Here is a 12430-nt window from a genome sequence, read left to right as displayed (position 1 = left end):
CTGCATTCTAAGAAAGCATTCAAGCCAATATGGAACTTAAAGTCCCTCTCCAGTCACCGGTTTAACCCCTAAAAACTCATCTTTGTTCATCAAAATTACATATTTAAAAAAATTTTTTCCCCCCATGAAAATAATCCTTCCATGCCTTAAAATGGCTTAGATATAACTCTACACTTTGCCTCATTTAGTATGTGAGAATCTATGAATATGCAAATTAGTCCCCTCCTCCATCTCCACTCACCGCTGCACAGCTCGGGCTCACTGTGTCCCCAGGATAAATGTAACCCTCCACAATATAGAGTATAACGCATTATAACACTTACCTATTCATACGTATACCTTAGAGTATAATGCGTTATAACACTTACCTATTCATACTTATACCTTAGAGTGTAATGCATTATAACACTCACCTATTCATACTTATACCTTAGAGTATAATGCATTATAACACTTACCTATTCATACTTATACCTTAGAGTGTAATGCATTATAACACTTACCTATTCATACTTATACCTTAGAGTATAATGCATTATAACACTTACCTATTCATACTTATACCTTAAGAGTATAATGCATTATAACACTTACCTATTCATACTTATACCTTAGAGTATAATGCATTATAACACTTACCTATTCATACTTATACCTTAGAGTGTAATGCATTATAATACTTACATATTCATACTTATACCTTAGAGTGTAATGCATTATAACACTTACCTATTCATACTTATACCTTAGAGTGTAATGCATTATAACACTTACCTATTCATACTTATACCTTAGAGTATAATGCATTATAACACTTACCTATTCATACTTATACCTTAAGAGTATAATGCATTATAACACTTACCTATTCATACTTATACCTTAGAGTATAATGCATTATAACACTTACCTATTCATATTGATACCTTAGAGTATAATGCATTATAACACTTACCTATTCATACTTATACCTTAGAGTGTAATGCATTATAACACTTACCTATTCATACTTATACCTTAGAGTATAATGCATTATAACACTTACCTATTCATACTTATACCTTAGAGTATAATGCATTATAACACTTACCTATTCATACTTGATACCTTAGAGTATAATGCATTATAACACTTACCTATTCATACTTATACCTTAGAGTATAATGCATTATAACACTTACCTATTCATACTTATACCTTAGAGTATAATGCATTATAACACTTACCTATTCATACTGATACCTTAGAGTATAATGCATTATAACACTTACCTATTCATACTTATACCTTAAGAGTATAATGCATTATAACACTTACCTATTCATACTTATACCTTAGAGTATAATGCATTATAACACTTACCTATTCATACTTATACCTTAGAGTGTAATGCATTATAACACTTACCTATTCATACTTATACCTTAGAGTATAATGCATTATAACACTTACCTATTCATACTTATACCTTAGAGTGTAATGCATTATAACACTTACCTATTCATACTTATACCTTAGAGTGTAATGCGTTATAACACTTACCTATTCATACTGATACCTTAGAGTGTAATGCATTATAACACTTACCTATTCACACTTATACCTTAGAGTATAATGCATTATAACACTTACCTATTCATACTTATACCTTAGAGTATAATGCATTATAACACTTACCTATTCATACTTATACCTTAGAGTGTAATGCGTTATAACACTTACCTATTCATACTGATACCTTAGAGTATAATGCATTATAACACTTACCTATTCATACTTATACCTTAGAGTGTAATGCATTATAACACTTACCTATTCATACTTATACCTTAGAGTGTAATGCGTTATAACACTTACCTATTCATACTGATACCTTAGAGTATAATGCATTATAACACTTACCTATTCATACTTATACCTTAGAGTGTAATGCATTATAACACTTACCTATTCATACTGATACCTTAGAGTATAATGCATTATAACACTTACCTATTCATACTTATACCTTAGAGTGTAATGCGTTATAACACTTACCTATTCATACTGATACCTTAGAGTATAATGCATTATAACACTTACCTATTCATACTTATACCTTAGAGTGAAATGCATTATAACACTTACCTATTCATACTTATACCTTAGAGTGTAATGCGTTATAACACTTACCTATTCATACTGATACCTTAGAGTATAATGCATTATAACACTTACCTATTCATACTTATACCTTAGAGTGTAATGCGTTATAACACTTACCTATTCATACTTATACCTTAGAGTGTAATGCGTTATAACACTTACCTATTCATACTGATACCTTAGAGTATAATGCATTATAACACTTACCTATTCATACTTATACCTTAGAGTGTAATGCATTATAACACTTACCTATTCATACTTATACCTTAGAGTGTAATGCATTATAACACTTACCTATTCATACTTATACCTTAGAGTATAATGCATTATAACACTTACCTATTCATACTTATACCTTAGAGTGTAATGCATTATAACACTTACCTATTCATACTTATACCTTAGTGTAATGCATTATAACACTTACCTATTCATACTTATACCTTAGAGTATAATGCATTATAACATTTACCTATTCATACTTATACCTTAGTGTAATGCATTATAACACTTACCTATTCATACTTATACCTTAGAGTATAATGCATTATAACACTTACCTATTCATACTTATACCTTAGAGTGTAATGCATTATAACACTTACCTATTCATACTTATACCTTAGAGTATAATGCATTATAACACTTACCTATTCATACTTATACCTTAAGAGTATAATGCATTATAACACTTACCTATTCATACTTATACCTTAAGAGTGTAATGCATTATAACACTTACCTATTCATACTTATACCTTAGAGTGTAATGCATTATAACACTTACCTATTCATACTTATACCTTAGAGTGTAATGCATTATAACACTTACCTATTCATACTTATACCCTAGAGTATAATGCATTATAACACTTACCTATTCATACTTATACCTTAGAGTGTAATGCGTTATAACACTTACCTATTCATACTGATACCTTAGAGTATAATGCTTTATAACACTTACCTATTCATACTTATACCTTAGAGTGTAATGCATTATAACACTTACCTATTCATACTTATACCTTAGAGTGTAATGCATTATAACACTTACCTATTCATACTTATACCTTAGAGTATAATGCATTATAACACTTACCTATTCATACTGATACCTTAGAGTATAATGCATTATAACACTTACCTATTCATACTTATACCTTAGAGTGTAATGCGTTATAACACTTACCTATTCATACTGATACCTTAGAGTATAATGCTTTATAACACTTACCTATTCATACTTATACCTTAGAGTGTAATGCATTATAACACTTACCTATTCATACTTATACCTTAGAATGTAATGCATTATAACACTTACCTATTCATACTTATACCTTAGAGTATAATGCATTATAACACTTACCTATTCATACTGATACCTTAGAGTATAATGCGTTATAACACTTACCTATTCATACTTATACCTTAGAGTATAATGCTTTATAACAATTAACTATTTAAACTCTAAGGTATAATGCATTATGCGATTACAATTATTTATGAGAAGTTATAACATATTACAAGGTTTATTATGAGACATTAGTAATGCATTATAAATGTGGGCTTTAATGAAGCGTTACATACAGAAACTAACAGTATTAGCATTACTTCAGGTAGGAGACATTAAACAAGTTTTACCACAGGTGAGCTGATGTTCATGAAGACTGCTGAACTCCAGTCCGCGCAGACGGGTCGGATACACACAAACAGTTTCATTCCTCAAACGCAATGAGTGAGTTCTGACCCACAACGACAACCACTGCAGCTGACAATCACAGAACAGATACTCGGAGTCAAAGTGCCTGAACAAAAACAACAACAACAAACAAACAAAAACACATGAGCAAGCCTGTGTGATTCTGATTTATTTTTTTACACTTTATATTTAAAGGTGAAGTGTGTAATTTCTGTGACACAAGAGTCACCAAATGTAATTTTGTCTTATTTTCTAACTTAAGAAAACAAGTTAATCATATTTTCTATTCCTGAAAAGACTTACTCTGAATGTTATTATCATTAAAAAATAATAATAAAATTGAACGTATGTATGGGAATGCTAAAACATACATGTTGAAATTGAGCAGAAATGACACACTTCACCTTTAAACAGACTTCTATGCACATACGAGTCAATCTTACAGAACTCTCAGGGAAGGTAAGTGTGTGAACAGCCCCTCCGGCAGTGTGGAGAAAATATTCCCTGACAAATTCCTGAAAGACACACAAACAAACTTATCAGAATAATTAATGTGAACTCATATATTGCACAAAAGCACATTAAGCACATAAATTATCGGTGATAAACAGCTCCCCGTGCTCAGAACAGAGCCGAGAGAGAGACAGAGAGAGAGAGAGAGAGAGAGAGAGAGTTTTCACATAACTCACAGTTTGGAGAGGTGGCCGAGGTCGAGAAACATATCAGGAGAGAAACAGCCAATCCGGTTGTTGGATAGATCCCTGAGGATCGCACACGCACACACACACGCACACGCACACGCACACACTCTCTTTCAATGGAGATCAACTAGCTCACAACAAACATCAAACACATCATAAATGACTAATTGTATTGTGTATCGTGAGTATGTGTATGACTTCTGTATGTGTGTGTCGCTCTCATGAACACTCCCAATTCTGTTGTTGTGTTTCAGGAAGTAAAATCAGCTTGATTTTTGCCCTGGATTTCTTCAACATTAGCTGTGACCTTTCCTGACCCGACATCTGGACCAGTGATATTACAGAACAACACATGACCCCAGTAAAAAACACTTAACAATGCTATCACACATATATAATCTCAAACTACACTCTTTATTTAGGGTTGTCTGGCCAAGCATAATGCTCTGCTACAATGTTATACTGTTATGGGTGGTTGCCAGGGTGTTGTTATGCAGTTGCTAGGGTGTTCTGGGTGGTTGCTAGGGCATTGCCAGTGTTTTATGAGTGGTTACTAGAGTGTTTTTGGTGGTTACTAAAGCATTGCTATCTGGTTACTAGGGTGTTCTGGGTGGTTGCTAGGGCATTGCCAGGGTTTTATGAGTGGTTACTAGAGTGTTTTTGGTGGTTATTAAAGCTTTACTATCTGGTTGCTAGTGTGTTATGGGTGGTTGCTAAGGCATTGCTATGGTTTTATGAGTGGGCATTGCTATGGTTTAATAGAGTGTTTTTGGTGGTTACTAAAGCATTGCTATCTGGTTGCTAGGTTGTTCTGGGTGGTTGCTAGGGCATTGCCAGGGTTTTATGAGTGGTTACTAGAGTGTTTTTGGTGGTTACCAAAGCTTTACTATCTGGTTGCTAGTGTGTTATGGGTGGTTGTTAGGGCATTGCTAGGGTTTTATGAGTGGTTATTAGAGTGTTTTTGGTGGATACTAAAGCATTGCTATCTGGTTGCTAGTGTGTTCTGGGTGGTTGCTTGGGCATTGCTAGGGTTTTATGAGTGGTTACTAGAGTGTTTTTGGTGGTTACTAAAGCATTGCTATCTGGTTGCTAGGGTGTTCTGGGTGGTTGCTAGGGCATTGCTATGGTTTTATGAGTGGGCATTGCTATGGTTTAATAGAGTGTTTTTGGTGGTTACTAAAGCATTGCTATCTGGTTGCTAGGTTGTTCTGGGTGGTTGCTAGGGCATTGCCAGGGTTTTATGAGTGGTTACTAGAGTGTTTTTGGTGGTTACTAAAGCTTTACTATCTGGTTGCTAGTGTGTTATGGGTGGTTGCTAGGGCATTGCTAGGGTTTTATGAGTGGTTACTAGAGTGTTTTTGGTGGTTACTAAAGCATTGCTATCTGGTTGCTAGTATGTTCTGGGTGGTTGCTTGGGCATTGCTAGGGTTTTATGAGTGGTTACTAGAGTGTTTTTGGTGGTTACTAAAGCATTGCTATCTGGTTGCTAGGGTGTTATGGGTGGTTGCTAAGGCATTGCTATGGTTTTATGAGTGGGCATTGCTATGGTTTAATAGAGTGTTTTTGGTGGTTACTAAAGCATTGCTATCTGGTTGCTAGGTTGTTCTGGGTGGTTGCTAGGGCATTGCCAGGGTTTTATGAGTGGTTACTAGAGTGTTTTTGGTGGTTACTAAAGCTTTACTATCTGGTTGCTAGTGTGTTATGGGTGGTTGCTAGGGCATTGCTAGGGTTTTATGAGTGGTTACTAGAGTGTTTTTGGTGGTTACTAAAGCATTGCTATCTGGTTGCTAGTGTGTTCTGGGTGGTTGCTTGGGCATTGCTAGGGTTTTATGAGTGGTTACTAGAGTGTTTTTGGTGGTTACTAAAGCATTGCTATCTGGTTGCTAGGGTGTTCTGGGTGGTTGCTAGGGCATTGCTATGGTTTTATGAGTGGGCATTGCTATGGTTTAATAGAGTGTTTTTGGTGGTTACTAAAGCATTGCTATCTGGTTGCTAGGTTGTTCTGGGTGGTTGCTAGGGCATTGCTAGGGTTTTATGGGTAGTTGATACCATTGTTCAGATAACTGATTAGCAATTGATACTAAAGTGAAGCATAACTGAGAACTCCAAGTCTAGTGGTCAAGGAAATTGACTTCTGAGCGATAACATTTTCCTCTGGAATTTGTTACTATTTAGCAGACACATTTAATCGAAAGAGACTTAACAGGAGCTTTGATTTAAATAAGGGTGAAGTGCTACTGTATGTGAGCTGAATTTGTAATCATAGTAACAATTCAATCAGCCCTGCTTGAGTTAAAACCCAGAACCGGTGAATTAAAGGTGCTGGAAGTAATTCTAGCCATTCTAGAATGTCAACAAGCTGAGCCGTTGAATTAACCACGCCCCTTTTCCCAAAACCCGGCACTCCAAAGATACCAAATGAGCTTTATTGACACCAACCCAACCAGAAACAGTTATCAAACATAAAATAAAAAAGCAAAATAGCGCCCTCAACTGGCAACTGTATGAGAAACATGGCATAAAAGTGGCATTAAGCCTCAATAATTTGCTGCAACTACGACGCCATGAGAACGCACATAATGATTGACAGGTGGATATCGCCATAGACCTCGGACACATTTTTGTTTGCTGTTTACAGAGTCTAGAGCTGTCACAGAGACCGGTGAGATATCTCACGACACTTGATTTCATTAACATCTTTCATGGAGTAGTAGTAAAAAAAATTGCCACTATAACTGATGCGAACAAACCAACATGCTCCGTTTGATCTACATATTGCATTTGGCAGCTGTCTGCATGTGTTGAGTGTGTATACACTACTTGTGCATGTTAGAGTGGCCCTGCGCATGCATGCATGTGTGTTTGTGTGTTGTGGAACTGTGTCTGTGCCCGCTGTAATGAGACACCTGTGTTCCTGCTGTGCAGTGGGTGCAATTCGGTTCTGTTCTGTAATCAAGTGTTACGAGCTCTTAAATTAGCGCAGCCCAGCCGTTCTGGCCAATCGGCCACTTAAATCCCACAATCAGCAGCACATTAACAGTGCCATCTGTGTGAGTCTGAGCACGTATGTGAAGCTTTAGAGCGTTCACGTTCAGTTACATCTGCCTAAATGACTCTTTACTACCACTGAAATTACTTCAACATCTGCTACAGTATTGCATTTATTGCATTTGTGGTGTTTTGAATGCTGGGGCCAGCATACCACCACTATCTGCCACTGGTCAGTCAAACAGATAGTCCCGCCCCCAAACTCACACCATTGGCTGAGTCAGAAGTTGCCTCTCAAACACACAGATCATGTCACAGTGTTGACATACTTCAGGAAGTCAAACAACCAATGGATTACACACAAGCCTTGAGGAGCATCGGTTTACGATATCCCATGGCAACATCGGCAATTGTTTGTTGTAGGTTGAGAAATTCTAGAAAGCTTCCAGAGAAATTCCAGCGTGTAGAAAGTAATTGTGTTTTCATGCAGATTTCAGAGTTTCTGATCATACTTACAATCTCTTCAGAGCAGACAGACCATGAAACGCGCCAGAGGCAATTCTGCTAATGAGATTACTTCTGAGATCCCTGAAGACAGAGAGAGAAAGAGTGGGTAGAAAAGAGATATCAGTGAGAAAAAAGAAAGCATATTGGAGACAGTAGTCCAACTATCTATATATAGCCAAAACATTATGACCACTCACAGGTGAAGCCTGTGTCAAGGCCACATGTCAAGGTCTGGGTAGATTAGATGGTAAGTGAACAATCAGTTCTTATAGTCAGTGTATTGAGGGGCGGCTGTGGCTCAGTTGGTAGAGCAGGTCGGACACTAATCGCAGGGTTGGCGGTTCAATTCCCGGCCCACATGACTCCACATGCCGAAGTGTCCTTGGTCAAGACACTGAACCCCAAGTTGCTCCCAATGGCAGGCTGGTGCCTTACATAGCAGCTCTGCCACCATTGGTGTATGAGTGTGAGTGTGAGTGTGTGTGTGAATGGGACACAGTGTAAAGTGCTATATAAGTGCAGACCATTTACCATTGGAGAAATGGGCAGTAGTAAAGACCTGAGCAACTGGGTCAGAGCATCTCTGAAATGGCAAGGCTTGTGGGGTAGTCCCGGTCATCAGTGGTGAGTACCTACCGACACTGGTCCGAGGAGGGACAAACCACAAACCGGCGACCAAGTTGGGCTATCGCGTCTGGTCCGAACCAAGCGTGCTGCACAAGCCCTCAAAAGTGAAGCCAAAACGTCTCGATCGCCCCCCGGTGACTGGTCCTAGTATAGGTCATAAACCCCGCCTCCCCATGTTATTCAACGGGACGTGAGACCAACTAAACAATTAAATTACACTTCACATATCTTTTTTCCAAAGATAGTTTCTGTCATTTACTGTCGTTTCTATCACGTTGATGTCATTTCAAGTGTTTGTTTTCAAAATAAGTTTGTTTTTAGTTATTTGATGCTATAAAAACGGTGCTGTGACATCATGATTGACAGCTGTGATTGACAGGTTCTCTGAGCGAAGTAGTCACTGAAGCACCAACTGACTTTTTTTCGGGATCTTCGGAGGACTGAGGAGATGGGAGCTTTAAATTTAATATCTAAATTTCTATAATTAATTATTTCACACCGTCATAAGTCAAAAGTCAAAAGGGGCGTGTGCTTGCGATTGATTCGGCGAGAGTGAGGGCGGGGACTTGATTTCGCGGCTTTACTTCCTGCTCACTACTGCGCAGGTCTGGTCCCGAAATCGCAACTGCGCAGGCTCAAGTCCCAAGATGTCAGCGCCATATCGGGACACTGGCGGCTTCAGTTCTCACCAATGGAAAAGAGCGAAGGGGCGTCGGCCATCTTTTTTTACAGTCTATGGTCCGAACCGACAGAAGGTCTACTGTGGCCAAACCACAGAAAACGTAAATGATGATTATAAAAGTGCATCGCACCCTGCTGCGTTATGGGGTGTCTGTTCAGAGTGCCCATTATGACCCCTGTCCGGGGTCACACCACTGTCGGAAGCACCTAAAATGGGCACACGAGCATCCGTGGGACGTGCTGGACCAACAAGTTCGATCCATGGAGGCCCCACCTCGCAACTTACAGGACTCTGCTTCTAACGTCCAGATACCGCAGGACACCTCCAGAGGTCTTGTGGAGTCCATACCTCGACGTGGGGCCCGAGGGGGACCTACACGATATTAGGCAGGTGGTTTTTATATGTTTATTCAGTGTATTTTCTCTGTAATTTAATTGCAGTTAAACATCCCATTTGCTACTGTTTATCTATATATTAATATATATGATATTTGATGTAAACTCTTGACACAAATGTACAAAATAGTCACATTATGGTCGTTAATCACAAAGTGAATGGGGTCAATATTTGGAGGGTTTAAAGGCAGAAATGTGAAGCTTATAATTAATAAAAGCACATTAATGCTCCTCATTAAACTCGTGCATTATTTGAGCTGTAAAGTTGTTTAAATTGATGTTTTTGTGGAATTACAAGGTTTACAGTATTACATCGTCATGGCAACAAAGTGGTAAAATTGTCTATAATGTTACACATATGCGGTTAGTGATTTAATGACAGTAAAATCATGTTAACACACATATTGTTTATGTCTTGTGTCTATAGTTTTGAAACAGTGCGTGTTTGAATGTTTGCATATTGGCCCCCCATTGACTTGCATTGTAAGAGTCTCACTGGAACACACATTTTTTGATTTTTAAAAAAAAGGCACCAATTGAAATGAGTTTATATAGAAATAGAGACATGCACCCAATGATCAAGAGGAAGGTGACAAAGACAAAAACTCAAAACTACATTTGTTTTATAAGATATTTTTGGTATAATCCATCGAGCTCTATAATCTATAATATTGATGTACTGTGTAGAATAATCTATAACTTCATTTCTGATCACAGGCCGCTCTCACCCTCCAAAAATACATGACCTGACATCATAACGCGACTGCTGGCTTTCCTCTAAGGCCAAAGCAAACTTCCTGAAATTGTGTCCGTGCGTTTCCTGCGTCTGGTGGGAGTGACGGGGATCTGAAGGAGGACGTCGACTTCCAAACCTCTGAGGAGATGCGGCTGCCATCCGTACACGATGAGTCAAACACACTGACCATCACAACACGGTGCAAATGTCACCAGATCAACTCGTGACCTTTTATAGATTTGATCCTTTTTGATGTTATTTGTGAAGCCTTTAGCAACAAACAAAGTAGCATTTAAGACAAAACTGAACATATTTTGATTCATCACAAGACAACAAACGGCACTATCGACACATACACTACCAGTCAAAGGTTTGCAACAACTATCCAAACTATACCTCTTAAAAGAAACATTTTAGGTTTGTAAGAATATGGATATTTGTCCACAAAAAGCATTTAAGTGTAAGCCTTTAAATCCATTTCATTCAAGAGAGTCTAAACATATTTATCACAGATCTTTCAAACATTCATATGTAATAATTCATGGACTTAATAATGTGACAAACGTGCAATTAATCATCTGTAACATCATATCTGTTGATTATGAACCCGATGATGCACACAACTGCAAAGGAATATTCTGGATTCAATACATGTTCAGCTCAATCGACAGCATTTATGGCATAATGTTGATTACCACATCAAATTATTTAGACTCGTCCCTCTTTAAAAATGTTTTTAAATAAGCGAGACACAAATTTTTGCAGGGTTTAAAGGCAGAAAAATAGGAATTTATAAAAGCACTTACTTTACATCATTCTCTGATGCCTGTGCATCATTAACATAATCACAATTTAGCAGAAAAGCCTGTTCTCTGCTGCCACCTGGTGGACGTTTCCGGGCATGTCTTGATGGAAAAATATTTTTAAAAATGTTCCAAAAATGTCCACTTTTATATTATATGAACTTGCTTTTGAATGTGACATCTTAGCTCATTTTAATAAAGTAAAAGTGACGGTAACGATTATATTGTGACTGATATTTTAATGAGTATTTGATGAATATAAGCAACTTGTGCTTGGTTCAAATTTTGTATATTATATTATTGAAAACCCCCCATTGAAATCCATGTATTACGTATGATACAACAGTCTTTTGAGGCATATCTCTCAATCACCATTACATTATATTCATACACACCACAAAACACATCACAGAGATTTAAAATTCTGACATACACTTGTGACAGGGCGGAGGGCGGGGCCGGGTCGAGATTCCGCACCCGGGCCCTAATTATGCTAATCAAGCCTCAGAGAGGGGTAAAGGCCGACTGGAACCTGCAGTGCATGAGAGAGAGATTTACGGGCAGCTGTCCGACACCTTGTGTGTGGATGCACCGTTGTGGAGTCCTCGCCACTATCATCCACCCCAATGGAGCAGCCGTCTGCTAGAGGATGGAGGAGCCCGGCCGCCTGAGAGTGAACAAATGGCCGCCAACCATAAAAGGAGAAGAGGCTCCAAACTGACCTCCTGGAGTGCTCAGGGCTGCTGCCAGGGGCGGAGGAGACCCCTACCAGCTGCTGAAACGAGGCGGGGTATGAGACCGCTGACTGCGAGTGGGGAGGGGCTCCTGGATGACCGCCTGGAGCGGGAGAACTGCTGTCAGGGGTGGGGGAGGCACCTTCTGTTTCCCGAGAACGCGGCAGCGCATTCCATCCGCCAGGGGCCGAAAGACCGCCTCCGATCCATCCGGAGAGGTGCGACTGTCGTACGTTGTGGCCGAGGAGCAAGCTACGGCGTATCGGAGAACCAACGAGTAACTGTTTGTTTTTTGTCTCTCCTCTCTCTCTTCCACTGCCACTCCATGTTGGCCTTTCCCACTCTTTTTTAAAATGTTTTTGTTAATTTGACATGATCGCCGTTACGGCATGTAGGTGCCACAT

General features: G+C 38.5%; 1 protein-coding gene across 1 annotated transcript in view; it reads right to left on the bottom strand.

Annotated features, from left to right (window-relative positions):
* Positions 1 to 12430, bottom strand: part of LOC127660790 (adhesion G protein-coupled receptor A3-like) — a 222840-nt gene that overhangs the window by 176314 nt on the left and 34096 nt on the right. Inside the window, 4 exon segments of the mRNA XM_052151208.1 lie at positions 3796 to 3959; positions 4297 to 4368; positions 4543 to 4614; positions 8059 to 8130. Of these exon segments, the coding sequence (XP_052007168.1) occupies positions 3796 to 3959; positions 4297 to 4368; positions 4543 to 4614; positions 8059 to 8130 (380 nt within the window).

The sequence above is a fragment of the Xyrauchen texanus genome, chromosome 20, assembly GCF_025860055.1.
Source record: "Xyrauchen texanus isolate HMW12.3.18 chromosome 20, RBS_HiC_50CHRs, whole genome shotgun sequence".
NCBI lineage: Eukaryota > Metazoa > Chordata > Actinopteri > Cypriniformes > Catostomidae > Xyrauchen > Xyrauchen texanus.
Note: the sequence above shows the minus strand (reverse complement) of the source record. Positions and strands in the feature narration are given on the sequence as shown.